This window comes from Rhagoletis zephyria, unplaced genomic scaffold (genome assembly GCF_001687245.7).
Source record: "Rhagoletis zephyria isolate East Lansing unplaced genomic scaffold, Rhagoletis_zephyria_1.1 Rzeph_scaffold_00007, whole genome shotgun sequence".
In the NCBI taxonomy this organism is placed as follows: domain Eukaryota; kingdom Metazoa; phylum Arthropoda; class Insecta; order Diptera; family Tephritidae; genus Rhagoletis; species Rhagoletis zephyria.
In genome coordinates, this window is record NW_016157091.1 from 803,534 (window position 1) to 818,804 (window position 15,271).

Below are 15,271 nucleotides of genomic sequence, written 5' to 3' on the forward strand. Positions count from 1 at the left end.
CCGAAGTTTTTCATAAGCATCTTTTTTCGCAAAATTTTTGTACGCGCCTTTTTTCGCCGTCAAAACACCAGCGCGCCTTTATTCGTGTGTAGTGACGATATGTATATGTACTCACAAATCGGATTTTACGATTATAGTTGTCTGAATAACCCAATGGCGAAAGAAAAACATTATCCGATTTTTTGAAATCGAAACAACATTTTTACATACAAATGTACATACATGCGTACATAAATACATTAATATGCAATTGAAATTTTCACATCAATTTGCGCAATCTTCAAACCCATGGTTTCAATTGTACGCATTTCGTCAGGGTTTTCGCCACAACTTGATTATGCTGCAGTGAAGCGACAGAGCAGGTGACGAGAAAAAAATATATGCGGACACTTATATGTATCTATGCACATATGTATCTATGCACATACGTATCTATGCACATATGCACATATCTATGCACATACATACATGTGTACTTATGTATGTATATCAGCATTTCCGTCGCTCTCTTCATCGCTCCACTACATTCCTATCCTTAGTTTTATTCAGATACCACAAATGTATGTTTTCTTCGAAAATACTCAAGTACTACCAGTAGAGTAGACTACTTGCAAATACCTTTTACGCGCAGTAGTTGCGGAAGGCAAAGTAAATACCCTACGCGTCTTGCTATTGGTCGGTAGTTTACTTACGCGTGCAGAAACTGGTTTATGCTTACTCACACTTGACTGGGACGATGAGAGTGAAGGAGGGAAAGTATTTGCGCGGCGATCGGATGTATTGTTAGGCTGTTTAAATGGAATTGCGCAGATGTTTAATATGTACATATCAGGGTTGTTGCAAATATTCGCATTCGCAACCGCGGAGCTTCCGCATTAATTTTAACATTCGAATCCGCTTTCGCATTCGCAATAATTAATGCGGAGCTTTTGCGAATGCGAATATTGTGCAAGTGCATCGATAAAACGTATACATACATATGTATATGGCAAACAAAATGACAAATTTAAGCCAATATTTTTGCCTGTGTTCGTGGGAGTATTTGTGTAACAAAACTGGTCAAATATCATATTTATCAAATTTGATAAAAATGTCTTTAAATATATTACTTATTTAGATATATAACCCAGCTATCAATGGGTAGTCATTCAAGTTCCAACTTCTACTTGACCTTTGACGTACGTCAAAGAGAAAATAGTCTTTTAAATAATATTTTTCTCTGTGCTTTAAATACCTACATTGGTTTCTTTCTTTTTTGTGATTTTTTCGGACCAATCTTAAAAAAAAACTACTAGACACAAAAGAAGAAAGTGTGCACTGTGATTCTTAGCAAAATTTTGGTGATTTGCTTTTGATGTTACATATATTCGTATCAATAATTTCAACTGGGTCTCTTTGTGGAATTTATGTTTAGCAAAAATTTTATAAAAAGTATTTTTTTTTTTACTTGTCGGGTAATATCCTTGGCTAAATACTTCTGTAGTAAAGCTGTCCCTTCTTTGCTATTTAAAGTCAAAGAGTAAGCTCCTTCAATAGGGATTTCCAGCAGAAATGATCAATGTCTGGCTATAAAGAGAATCGATGCTCAAATAATTAAAATGCTACAGGTCTGACATTTAATTAGGTAAGGATTACGTAACTATGTGAGATTCAAATGCTTACAAAAAACGGGGTGCAAATTTTTACTATAGATTGTTGAAAAAACATAAGGTAAAGTTTGCACAAACACGTATCAATTTTGAAGTAAATGGATCAAAACGGCAACACTGCTGTCAACCCAACTAGAGTCAAGGGAAACTGTTCCGCTGATATTTAGACTTGATCGTGTAGTTGTTGTTTTTTAGTTAATTTCTTTTTTTTTAAGAAGCACGCCTTGTTTTTTTTCTTTATATTGTCCTAATAAAAAATTATATTGAACAATTTTAATAGAGCTTGAGACCGTTTTTTAATGAAAAGTTATTGCGAAAACAAACCATAGTTTAAAATGGTAGAAGTTATAGGTGCTATTTCGGAGATCACGAAATCTCCTCATCGGACTTGGAATCCGAAATCGCTGGTTCATATCCCAATGACCACGGTTGAAGAAGTCTGATGAGGAGATGTGGTGATCTCCTAAATAACAGATATGACATTTACCATGTGTTAATTGTTCTTGTGTTTCCACAACATTTTTTCATTATAAACGGCCTCAAGCTCAATAGAATTGTTGAATATGATTTACAGTATAAAATTAATAAACTATTGAAGGTATAAATCAAAATTGTTTTGAAGGCCAGCACCTTTTAGGGGGCAAATTAAAGTCCTGACCGCACTTTTCGGCGAAATAAAGATTGTGAAAATCGGACATCGAATAAGAAAGTTAAAGCAAAAAACGCGATTTAGCTGGTTTTAACGTCAGTGTTCAAATACACACGCTAAACTTTTTATACCTTTCATGAGCATGAAATGGTATTATAACTTTGGTCCGATGTTTGTAAGTACCAGAACAAAAAGAGATAGACCCATTAAAATGTATACTTATATGATCAGAACGTCGAGCTGAGTTGATTTAGCCATGTCCGTCTGTCTGTCTGTTTGTATGCAATCTAGTCTCTCAGTTTTCTAGATATCCGGATAAAATTTGGTAGGTGGGTGTATTTTTATAATGTATTAATCATTTGTCGGAACCGGAAGAATCGGACCACTATAACATATAGCTCCCATACAACTGATTGTTCAGATATGAGATTTTTCGTTATAACTTCTCCATTTATGCAGCTACGAACATGGAATTTTGCAGTACTTGCACCCATTATCAACAGAATACTTACAGTGAAAATTACAAAGATCGGGTCACTATAACCTATAGCTCCCATACAACTGATTGTTCAGATATAAAATTTTTCGTTATAACTCCTCCATTTATATAGCTAGGAACATGAAATTCCGCACTGTTTTCAATAATTATCAACAGAAAACTTACAGCGAAAATTAAAAGGATCGGGTAACTATAACCTATAGCTCCCATACAACTGATTGTTCAGATATGAGATTTTTCGTTATAATTCATCCATTTATGGAGCTAGGACCATGAAATTTCGCGCTGTTTTCACTCATTATCAACAGAAGACTTACAGTGAAAATAACAAAGATCGGGTCACTATAACCTGCAGACCCCATACAACTGATTGTTCAGATATGAGGTCTTTTATTATAACTCCTCCATTTATGCAGCTAGGAACATGAAATTTCACACCATTTTCACTCATTATTAACAGAATATTTACAGTGAAAATAACAAGGATCGGGTGACTATATCATATATGTATTTTCCATACATCTGATTGTTCAGATATGGGATTTTACTGTAAAACTCCTTATTTGAACAGCTAAAAACCGTAAATTTCGTAAGATATTTTATAAATAATAATACAAAGTCTACTAGGAAAATCGTCAAAATCTCTGCTTTATAAGCTTTATCTCCCATACCAGTGATTGTTCAGATACCAGTTTTTGCGATATATCTCCTTTATGTAGGAAACTAAACCCAATAAAGTGTGTTACCGATTTACATACCGATCACATAGCAGTGAAAATCACTTAGATTGGTGCTAATATAAGGTATATCTTCCATACATCTGATTGTTTAGATGCGATTTTTTATAAATATAAGTATGTAACTCCTCTATCGATGTATGCAGATGTATTCAAAAGCAGTAATCTGTCAAAGTAAAATTTGCAGAAGTTCATGAAAGGTATAAAGCCTTCGGCATAGCCGAAGACAGCGCTGCTCTTACTTGTTTCATTTCATATGGCTCAGTCCACGGTAATCGCTACCGAACGAAATGGAAGTAAACTTAAGAATTTGACTGTTGGGCCTCGTCGTGTAGGTGGTGTTGGGGCGACATCAGAAGGCATCCAGTCGCAGTCCGAAGTGCCGTGTTCTAGTAGTTTGTAGCTTCACTGCGTCCTACTAGTCCCCGGCGACCACACGGGCACTGCATAATTAAGAACCGGCCGGCCAATTGCCTTGTATGTCGCCAACAACATTTCTATGTCTTTGCCCCAGATGCTGCCGGCCAGCGACTTGAGGACTTTGTTGCGGCTCTGTACTCTGTTGACAATTTCGGTTGTGTGCGCCGAGAAGGAGAGCAGACTGTCGAAGGTAATTGCAAGAATTTTTTAAATATAATAGTTAAACCATGCCGGGGATAGGACACCCCATTCAATTTTTTTCGGTTTTCAAGTTTTGTCTCTTAATATTACTGACGAATGTCGACCACTCAGATAATTCGCCGACCACCGTTTAAGTCCCAATGCGTTCTAGTAGCGTGGAGTGAGTGGACAGTGTCAAATGCCTTTGACAGGTCCAGCGCTACTAGAACCGGTTAAGGCCACGAATTATGTGAGTGTTTAATGCGTTTAGTGCTGTGCACTTTACGAAACCCATGCTGATGCTTCACTGTGGACAGGTGGTTTGTGTAGTGCGGGAGTAGAAGGGCCTCTAGTGTCTTCGCTACAGGGGAAAGGAGGGTTATCGGACAATAAGACTCTCCTTTGTTTAACAGTTTCTCCGGTTTGAGCAGTGGGACCACTCTCCCCATTTTCCAGATGTCTGGTATGATGAGAGTGGCCATAGACCTTGGTTAAGTAATCCATTTCCGCAGGAACCAGATTTTTCAGCATCAGTATGCAAATTCCGTCGTGGCCTATGGCTTTGAAGACTTTCGCCTTCCCGATGGCTATCCTCACTTCGCCGCTCGTGAGCTTTGTCCGCCGGTGGAAGCAGTGTAAACTGTCAGGTCCGACGAGGTGCGGTCGCCGAAAGAGATTTCCCAGAGTAGAATTTACAGGTCTTCAGATGCTCTTCCCACTTCTTCCGCTTATGTACGTTCACAAGTTGCCGAACCTCCGTGTTGAGATTCCTGATACGGGGATCTCCGGGATCTGCCTGACGAACGTTGTCACGTGTATATCGTTGTGCATTGAGTTTATTGGCTTAGGTGGCGAAAAATTCCATAAACATTTATGTAGTTAACTTTAAATAATGATTTAACTATATTTTAAAATAGATAAGTTACGGTCCTCAAGTATTTCCCCTAGTTTTGTAGAAGTTATAATTTTTACTGCAGGTGGAATTCTTAAATTCTGCGGTAGTGACCCTCTGAATACGACAATTCTGGTCATTCCTGTTTCAGGCTTTATAGTTGCAGGGTATCCCTTAATGAACTTTTTATTGAAGGATATACTAAAAATGCTCTAAGCAAAAAGAATATTGTGCGTTCAATATTAAACTAACTTTATTTTTTTCGTAAAATGTTTATAGATGAAACTCCACCATCGCGAATACCACAGCGAAAAACTTCTGCATCAAATGTTGCTTCAGGAAGCGGAATCACGACAAGGCCATCACGATTAGCCGCGATTCCAGGCTCACTTGAAGTTGGCACATCTGCTCGAAAAACAGTTTCTGGTTCCGCCAGTCCGCAACAGTCTAGGTAAGTTATATTCATTGGTTTATATATATAAACTAGCAGAGCACCCAACGTCGATCGGAGTAAACAAAAAAATATAAAACAGTAGTACAAATATTCGGTTCAGCATAAATTAAAGAATACAAACTATTTTCTTTCTGTTTAAATTAAGGCATCCTTATGAACCAAACTTTTACTACTACTAATTTTACTTCAACTACTATGTATATGTCATCATTTTCTGTACTACAAATACTTGTTTCATTATTAATAGATCGAATTTTTAAATTAAAATTAGTCTACTACGGTACATTCCGTTCATCTGCCTATTCGCTTATCTGTTTTAGTATAGCTGCACTTTTCCGGTAGAATGCCTATTTCGGAAGGAGATTTATTCATTATAAATGAACATTTTTCATTTAACGGCATCCCGGCAATAAAAAAACGATTTAATCTTTCCGTTTCGAAATGGTCGAAAGACTGTAAGACACAGTTTTATATATCCGAGTATTATATTATGTATTATGATTCCCAATTTATGGCTGATTAACAATTCCACGCCTATGTTCCCTTTTACAAACTCATGTATACAAACCTTACTATAAGCACCTACCATGGATATGTATTTGTACCAAAGTTCGCCCCTGCTGTAGATATGTCCGCACTCCAAATTTCAAGTTGATGTGACTTGTGGTTCCGAAGTTATATTTGGTAAAATATTCCACGCCTAAGAAATGTGCCGCTTCCCCTTTTATAAACTCATTTATATATACATTACTATAAGCGCCTACCATAGATATGCCCCCATACCAAATTTCAAGTTCTTGGGACTTAGGTTTCCGAAGTTATAGCTGATAAAGGTCCACGCCTGTGGGATGTGCCACGCCCCTTTTTACAAACTTATGTATATATAGCCTACTATAAGCACCTACCGTAGATACATATGTCTGCATACCAAAATTTCAAGTTCATGTGACTTATGGTTTCGAAGTTATAGCTGATAAGAAATTTCCCCCCTATGGGATGTGCCACGTTCCCTTTTACAAACTCATTTATATATACCTTAGTATAGGCACCTACCATAGATACGTCTGCATACCAAATTTCAATTTCATGTGACTTATGGTTTCGAAGTTATAGCTGATAAAAAATTTCCCCCCTATGGGATGTGCCACGTTCCCTTTTACAAACTCATTTATATATACCTTAGTATAGGCACCTACCATAGATACGTCTGCATACCAAATTTCAATTTCATGTGACTTATGGTTTCGAAGTTATACCTGATAAGAAAATCCCTTACCATAAATACCAAAAACCAAAGTGTGTATTATCAAAAAAATTTAAGTACTCTATTATCGTTAACTTAAAAAAAAAAAAAAACATAATTTCGACTTTAAACTTACAAAAAAAAAATTAAAAACTTAATTCCGCCAAACAATGTTACGTTAGTGCTCGAATGGGGTCAGCACTAAGAGAATAGCGACACATTTATGTATACGCGACAACGTTCTAACCTAGACTAAATAATTAAAACGAATTGTGTATTGTCATAAATATTAAAGCTCTTATTATAGTTAACTTTAAGAAAGAAAAGCATAACTTTAGCTTCAAACTTAGATGCAAAAACAAAAACTTACCTCCGCAAAAAAATATTACGTAAGTGGTCGCATGGGACCAGGACTTAAGAGAATAGCCTTTTCCGATCCCGGGTTTGCCGGAGTGGCGTTGTCGCAATCCCGGGATGCTGGGAATTTTTATATTCATTACCAGGGAACGGATTTTATGGAAATTGCCTTTTTTTTCTGCTAAAGAGATAGAGTATATTCGATTAAGAATGTCCATGTGATTCCATATTTACACATTTGATGTTGCCTTTTTTAAGATATTTGCCTTTTTTGCCTTTTCTACCTTTAAAAAAGTGATTATAGCATTTACAATTTTTTTTTTTAAGATTAAAAAATATACACATGCCCATGCGGCTTATAGAAGCACAGGGACCTCTTGCCAAATCGGTGTTGGAAAAATTCAAAGCTGTTTTCTCAGCTAACGTAGGCTTGGAGACAATAAGGGGTATGGATAAAATTGTAAAGGGCGAGGAAAACACCCTTATTCCCGATAATATGAACGTTTCAAACGTTCCATATTTAAATTGGGCTCCACTTGTATCAACTTACGTCGAGCGCACATTTAGTACATTCAAGGCTTTTTCTTCGTGAAAATCGAATGAAAATACTGCCAGAAAACTTCAAAATGCATCTTGTGTTTCAATGTTACTACAACTATACAGATTAAAGTTTTATGAGTTAGAAACTCGAAAGGATAAAATAGTCAAATATTCAAAGTACAAATTTTTCATATAATGAAACTAGTTCATAGTTTTTCTCTTTTTACTTGTAATATAAACATTTCTAAAATAAATGTATTTTTTGATTGTTCTTCGTATTTTCTGTCCTTTTTTAGTGCCTTATTTTGCTTTTTTTGCAATACCTAGTGCCTTTTCCTGCCTTTTTCGTTATTTTGTTTTGCCTTTTTTGCAATACCTAGTGCCTTTTCCTGCCTTTTTCGCTATTTTATTTTTCCTTTTCCAGCCTATTTCGTTATTTTATTTTGCCTTTTTTATAGGTTTTTAGGTCCTAAAAATCCGTTCCCTGTTCATTACTTTTCAACAACTTGAATCGAAAAAATTGCTTCTATATTGTTTGAGAAGCTCTCCTAACATGAAATAAATAATAAATAAATGGGTTTGAAACCATGGTACAATAATTACAGGTATTGTCTTCCCAGAGAGCGCATATTCCGATCTGCCTTATTTAAAAAATATCAGAGAGCGTTTACTGCTGGAAATATCCCTTTTTCCCTACCCCATATACCATATATGTTCACTAGAGTGGTTCTAATTTTTTTTTTTTGGAAATTCATAAACGCTACCTCAAATTATTGTTATTTGTGATAAAAAAAAGGAGAAACGTATTTTTTTTATAAAAAAAGTTTTTTTAGAGGTCGCGCTGGTCGGTTTTTTATAAAAACGCTGATGTTCTCTTTTTTTTATTTTCTTGACATGTTAAAATTGAGGTAAAAATGTGGTTTTTGCATATAATTACTCTGGTATTATTGGGAAACATTCCCTTAATTACCTGCCTTGAGTAGTTAGAATGGGCCTAATGCCCGAAAATAATCTCTCGAAATAAGACTAATCAAATTGAAACGTTGATACTGAACGATTTACGCGTTGTCATGGGTTGGAACTTGTTATCAGGGGGTTTCAGGAGTTGCTAATTAGGAATCTGAAGTCAGTTTTTCAAAATTCAAAATGGCGGATCCAAAATGGCGATTAATTTTTTTTTTAATTTTTGGATTGGTTTGAAAACCCGCACTCTGAAGTTTTTGAGGTCGCCGATAACGAATCTGAAGTCATTTTTTTTAATTAAAAATGGCGAATCCAATATGGCGATCAAATTAAAAAAAAAAATATTACTAAAATTAAAACGTTGATACTGAACGATTTACGCGTTGTCATGGGTTGGAACTTGTTATCAGGGGGTTTCAGGAGTTGCTAATTAGGAATCTGAAGTTAGTTTTTCAAAATTCAAAATGGCGGATCCAAAATGGCGATTAATTTTTTTTTTAATTTTTGGATTGGTTTGAAAACCCGCACTCTGAAGTTTTTGAGGTCGCCGATAACGAATCTGAAGTCATTTTTTTTAATTAAAAATGGCGAATCCAATATGGCGATCAAATTAAAAAAAAAATATTACTAAAATTAAAACGTTGATACTGAACGTTTTAAGCATTGTCAAAGGTTGAAACTCGTTTCCAGTGGGTTTCTTGGGTTGCTGATTACGAATCTGTTTTCAGATTTTCACAGTTCAAAATGGTGGATCCAAAATGGCGACCAACTTTAAAAAAAATTATTGGATTTGTTTGAAAGTCTTAACCGCCATTTTGAAATTTGAAAATATGACAACAAATTCGTAATGGAAACGAGTTTCAACCCTTGAAAATGCTTAAAACGTTCAGTAGAAATAAACGTTTTAATTTTAGTATTTTTTTTTTAATTTTATCGCCATTTCGAATTTAAAAAAATTGACATCAGATTCGATCGAGTGCTGGTTTTCAAGCAAATCCAATAATTAAAAAAAAATTAATCGCAATTTTGGATCCGCCATTTTGAATTTTGAAAAACTGACTACAGATTCCTAATTAGCAACCCCAGAAACCCCATGGTAACAAGTTCCAACCCATGACAATGCGTAAATCGTTCAGTATCAACGTTTTAATTTTACTAATGTCTTTTCGAGAGAATATTTTCGGGAACTAGGCCCATTCTAACTGTCCAAGACAGGTGTGTAATTAGGGGAATGATCCTCAATAATATCAGAGTAATTATATGTAAAAACCACATTTTTAGCTGCATTTTAAACTGTCACNGAACTAGGCCCATTCTAACTGTCCAAGACAGGTGTGTAATTAGGGGAATGATCCTCAATAATATCAGAGTAATTATATGTAAAAACCACATTTTTAGCTGCATTTTAAACTGTCACAAAATAAAAAAATTGAGAGCATCAGCGTTTTTATAAAAAACCGACCAGCGCGACCTCTAAAAAAATTTGTTTTCAAAATAAAAAAATACGTGTCTCTTTTCTCATCACAAATAACAATATTCTGATGTAGCGTTTATGAATATCCAAAAAGAGTGTTTTTATGAACCACTCTAATGTTCACGTATTTTTTTTACAAACCATCTTACAGAGAACTTATTCAATTTGCAAAAGCCAAAAAAAAAAATATTTGCTTGTAAATCAATTAAAAATTTGTATGGCTCACTTAATTTTAAACGTTTTTACTTTTGTTTTGAAAAATTATAAAAATTAAATTGAACGAAAAGAAAAAGCAAAGCCAAATAAAAGTAAAAGAATCAATGAACTGCATCAAAATGAAAATAAGTGAGCACGAATTTCGATGTGAAGCAAAACTTTCTAGGAAGACAATACCTGTAATTATTGTACCATGGTTTGAAACCTACTTTTTTATTTAAAGTGGCGTTTTTATTTTTTTCTCTCTGACCGCAGGATTTATTTTGAAGGACTTTGTAATTTCAAAGATATGATTAATTCCAAAAATTATTAAAAAATTCAATTCAATGTAGAATAAAAATATCGGTAACAAATGTAATAGGAAATTTCTTTAGAATTTAAAAAATTTAAATTTTTTGGATTCACCAATACGAATAGGTAATTTTTAAGCTGACAAAATTCGAACAAACGTTGCGAAATTTCAAGGATCAAATTTTAAAATGACATTTCCAATATTTACCAGCCCTTCTGCACTAGAAACTTGAATATGTTTAAATTCAACAGAATTTTCTTATGAATTTTACACCCGTACTTCTCTCAACACATTTCTCTAAATTGTTTAAATCATTTTTGAATTCCTGACGACAGAGTGAAAAACTAACAACGCAATTTTTTTTTTAAATTCCAAATCCCGAAAATCCCGGGATTACTTGCCAAGAATCCCGGGATTTTCTATACCTTAAAAAGTCCGGGATCCCGGGACTAACATTCCTAGTAGCGACACATGTGTACACGCCGATGTTCTGGCCGTGACTAATTTACATACCCCGCAGGAAGTTAGGAAGCTAGAAAGATGGCGAGCACTCCAAGACATATTTTTTCCGACTTGNTGTAGCGTTTATGAATATCCAAAAAGAGTGTTTTTATGAACCACTCTAATGTTCACGTATTTTTTTTACAAACCATCTTACAGAGAACTTATTCAATTTGCAAAAGCCAAAAAAAAAAATATTTGCTTGTAAATCAATTAAAAATTTGTATGGCTCACTTAATTTTAAACGTTTTTACTTTTGTTTTGAAAAATTATAAAAATTAAATTGAACGAAAAGAAAAAGCAAAGCCAAATAAAAGTAAAAGAATCAATGAACTGCATCAAAATGAAAATAAGTGAGCACGAATTTCGATGTGAAGCAAAACTTTCTAGGAAGACAATACCTGTAATTATTGTACCATGGTTTGAAACCTACTTTTTTATTTAAAGTGGCGTTTTTATTTTTTTCTCTCTGACCGCAGGATTTATTTTGAAGGACTTTGTAATTTCAAAGATATGATTAATTCCAAAAATTATTAAAAAATTCAATTCAATGTAGAATAAAAATATCGGTAACAAATGTAATAGGAAATTTCTTTAGAATTTAAAAAATTTAAATTTTTTGGATTCACCAATACGAATAGGTAATTTTTAAGCTGACAAAATTCGAACAAACGTTGCGAAATTTCAAGGATCAAATTTTAAAATGACATTTCCAATATTTACCAGCCCTTCTGCACTAGAAACTTGAATATGTTTAAATTCAACAGAATTTTCTTATGAATTTTACACCCGTACTTCTCTCAACACATTTCTCTAAATTGTTTAAATCATTTTTGAATTCCTGACGACAGAGTGAAAAACTAACAACGCAATTTTTTTTTTAAATTCCAAATCCCGAAAATCCCGGGATTACTTGCCAAGAATCCCGGGATTTTCTATACCTTAAAAAGTCCGGGATCCCGGGACTAACATTCCTAGTAGCGACACATGTGTACACGCCGATGTTCTGGCCGTGACTAATTTACATACCCCGCAGGAAGTTAGGAAGCTAGAAAGATGGCGAGCACTCCAAGACATATTTTTTCCGACTTGAAATGGCCTTGACCCCATGCACCTAATTAAGGGTTAATTGGTTTTAATGAAAATCAATTATTCACAGGTAACTTTAAATCGGTTTGAAGCCAATGATGGGAATAAAGTTCGGGAAGTCAACAGTTTATGTCAAATTGAAAAACATAACCTAAAACTAAAGAAGTTTAGTGGAGCAACTTGACTAATCAAGTCTCTAGAACGGATGTTTAGAAAAATTGCTTTATAATAAAAGAAATTGTATGTTATTTATTTACGCAAGGAAAATATGAAACTTTCGCTAACATGTATCTATGTATAACGGAATACTTTCCCTTTATTTTAATATAGCTGTGTTCGTATGGAATAGTAGCTTATATCGAGAAGCTGGCTTTAGTATAATGCGACATTCCCTTTATCCTTTAAACGACAAGGAATTTTTATGACGAGACTTAGGGCCCTATTGCGAGTGTCGACTGGCAGTAGAATAGAAATTTGTCGATCGAGTCGATCATCTTTTATTTTGCTATTGTGTAACTTGATCGATAAAAATTTGCGCTATTGTGAATGGCTGACTGAATTGTAAACAGCTGTTTCTTTGTTTACATTTGTTTCTTTAGTGGTTCATTTACATCATTTTTAAAGTAATTGCTTTTATTACAAAATAAAAAAAATGGACTTAGTTAAAATATGGTTTAGTGATGAAGGAAGTTGATGTGATAGATTAGTAGAGTTGGCTAAAGCAAGGAGGGAATTGCGAGATTCGTCGGAGCCCTTGGAGTTGGAAGATGAAGTGTATGTTCATATGTATGTAAATTTTATGAATAGAAGTTGCATTCCCGATGCTTCACGTTTTTAGGTTTTACAGGATTTGCAGGAAAAGCTGTTTTCCTCATTAATAAACTTTATGGAAGTTTAAGAAATACGGTGCGGTTTAGTTATTTGTATAATGATGTTGGGTATTTGTGTCCAAACGCGTGACCCGATTTTAAAAACTTTAACATACACGTGTAGTGAAAGAATCAAACTTTGATTTAAAATAAAGATTTCAAATTTCCGAGCACTAGTTAATTAAAAATTATGCAGTTTTTTAAACTTTGCTGTTGATTCTGCGCAAAAACACTGTGGATGGCGTAGCCGGAGTTATATGCACAAGAAGTATTGTATATCTTTCACAATAGAAGCGGAGCTTTCTCCCCTACTCTTTCCGGAAATTCCTTTGCATATGTCCTCACTCCCCTGCATCAAAACAACCAACCGCGCAACTTGCCTTTTGTTGCTTACAATTTTTGACCTGTAATTCAGACACATACATACATATGCATATTTCACAATTTTTTACAACTTCTAGTTCAATTGACTTACTTTTTATGCATTATAGTACCACTTTCTTACGTAAATTTTATAAACGCAAACTCCAACGACTGAAAAACAGCAATAGAAGGATGAGCGATTAAAAAGTATTCACAGTCGCTAATTGAGCGACTAAGCGACACTCGCAATAGCATCGTTAATCGATAATCGCTTAATAGTCGTTTATCTACTGCCAGTCGACATTCGCAATAGGGGTGTTAATAAGAATATTGACCTGCTAGTATCGGAACTATTTCTTGCACGTTTATTTGCCAAAAGTTCTTCAACAGCTCGGCGCCAGTGAGTCATTCGCAATCGTATGCTGCAAATGTCGTATTATACTAAAGCCAGCCTTTCGACGTAAGCTACTATTCCATATGAACACAGATATTGAATATTATCTCCTGAAAACTTGTTAAAGAGATATAACTGATTTCATGCGTACCGATTTTGAGTGAACTATACTTTAGAGTTTAAAGCCGCTTCCGAACGGCAAATGGATTTTATGAGAACCTTTTTCATGTCAGAAATACACTCGGAGGTTTGTCATTGCCTGCCGTGGGGCGACTGCTGTTAAAAAAAGAAATAAATGTTTCTATATTTTTGCGATCGTGCTTTGGCCAGGGCTGAAAACCAGGAATTTCGGAGTGGTAGAACGCACCTCTAACCACTCGGCTACAGCGGTCACCTCTACTAGGATACAGTGGCTAAAATACTTTACTGTTTATTATTATGAACAAATTAGCTACATCTGGCACCGATTCGCCGTGACTCAGTCGAATGGGAAATGGATTCGAAAGCTAATTTATTTCTTAGTTGATTTCTTTTATTTCATTCATATTATTCTGAATGTGATGCCCCGTTTACATTATGCCAGTAACATGCCAGTTCATTGAGCCAGTGCATCGCTGGATCGTTACTTGAACAAATTTTTCTCTATTTATTGTATAACCCAATGGCTAAAGATTATAGAACACTTTACTCGAAATGGCCTCCATTTGCCTTTCAGCAGCGGAGCAGTCACATCAGTCTATTTTATTTCCAAACCGCACTAGAAGAAAAAGTCTCAACTTGCGTAACCTTATTGAAAACTAGCATCTAGTCGTGCCTCTAGAATTCTGGCTAGAATTCTCCTTTCCGTGATGCCGGAAAAGAGGGACGGAAGTCTTTTTGCGCAGAACTTCTTTCTGCGTAGGCGGCCTTCGGCCGCGCTTAGGGATTATAACCCTTACCAAGTAGAATTCTCCCTTCTTTCTTGCTGGAAAAGAGGGGCGGAAGTCTTTTTGCGTAGAACTTTTTTCTGCGTTAGCGGCCTTCGGCCACGCTTAGGGATTATAACCCTTACCAAGTAGAATTCTCCCTTCTTTCTTGCTGGAAAAGAGGGGCGGAAGTCTTTTTGCGTAGAACTTCTTTCTGCGTAGGCGGGCTTCGGCCGCGCTTAGGGATTATAACCCTTACCAAGTAGAATTCTCCTTTCCGTGTTGCCGGAAAAGAAGGGCGGAAGTCTTTTTGCGTAGACCTTCTTTCTGCGTAGGCGGGCTTCGGCCGCGCTTAGGGATTATAACCCTTACCAAGTAGAATTCTCCTTTCCGTGTTGCCGGAAAAGAAGGGCGGAAGTCTTTTTGCGCAGAACTTTTTTCTGCGTAAGCGGCCTTCGGTTGCGCTTAGGGATTATAACACTTACTAAGTACCTCACTGAAAAGAATTCTCCTTTCCGTGTTGCCGGAAAAGAAGGGCGGAAGTCTTTTTGCGCAGAACTTCTTTCTGCGTAGGCGGCCTTCGGC

General features: G+C 35.5%; 1 protein-coding gene across 17 annotated transcripts in view; it reads left to right on the forward strand.

The window, feature by feature from the left end:
- shot (dystonin-like protein short stop) overlaps nt 1-15,271 on the forward strand; it is an 852,754-nt gene that overhangs the window by 783,493 nt on the left and 53,990 nt on the right. For all 17 annotated transcript variants that reach the window (XM_017608278.1, XM_017607978.1, XM_017608094.1 and 14 more), the window contains one exon: nt 5,306-5,477. In XM_017608278.1, coding sequence (XP_017463767.1) covers nt 5,306-5,477 — 172 coding nt within the window. The remainder of the gene's footprint in view (nt 1-5,305; nt 5,478-15,271) is intronic.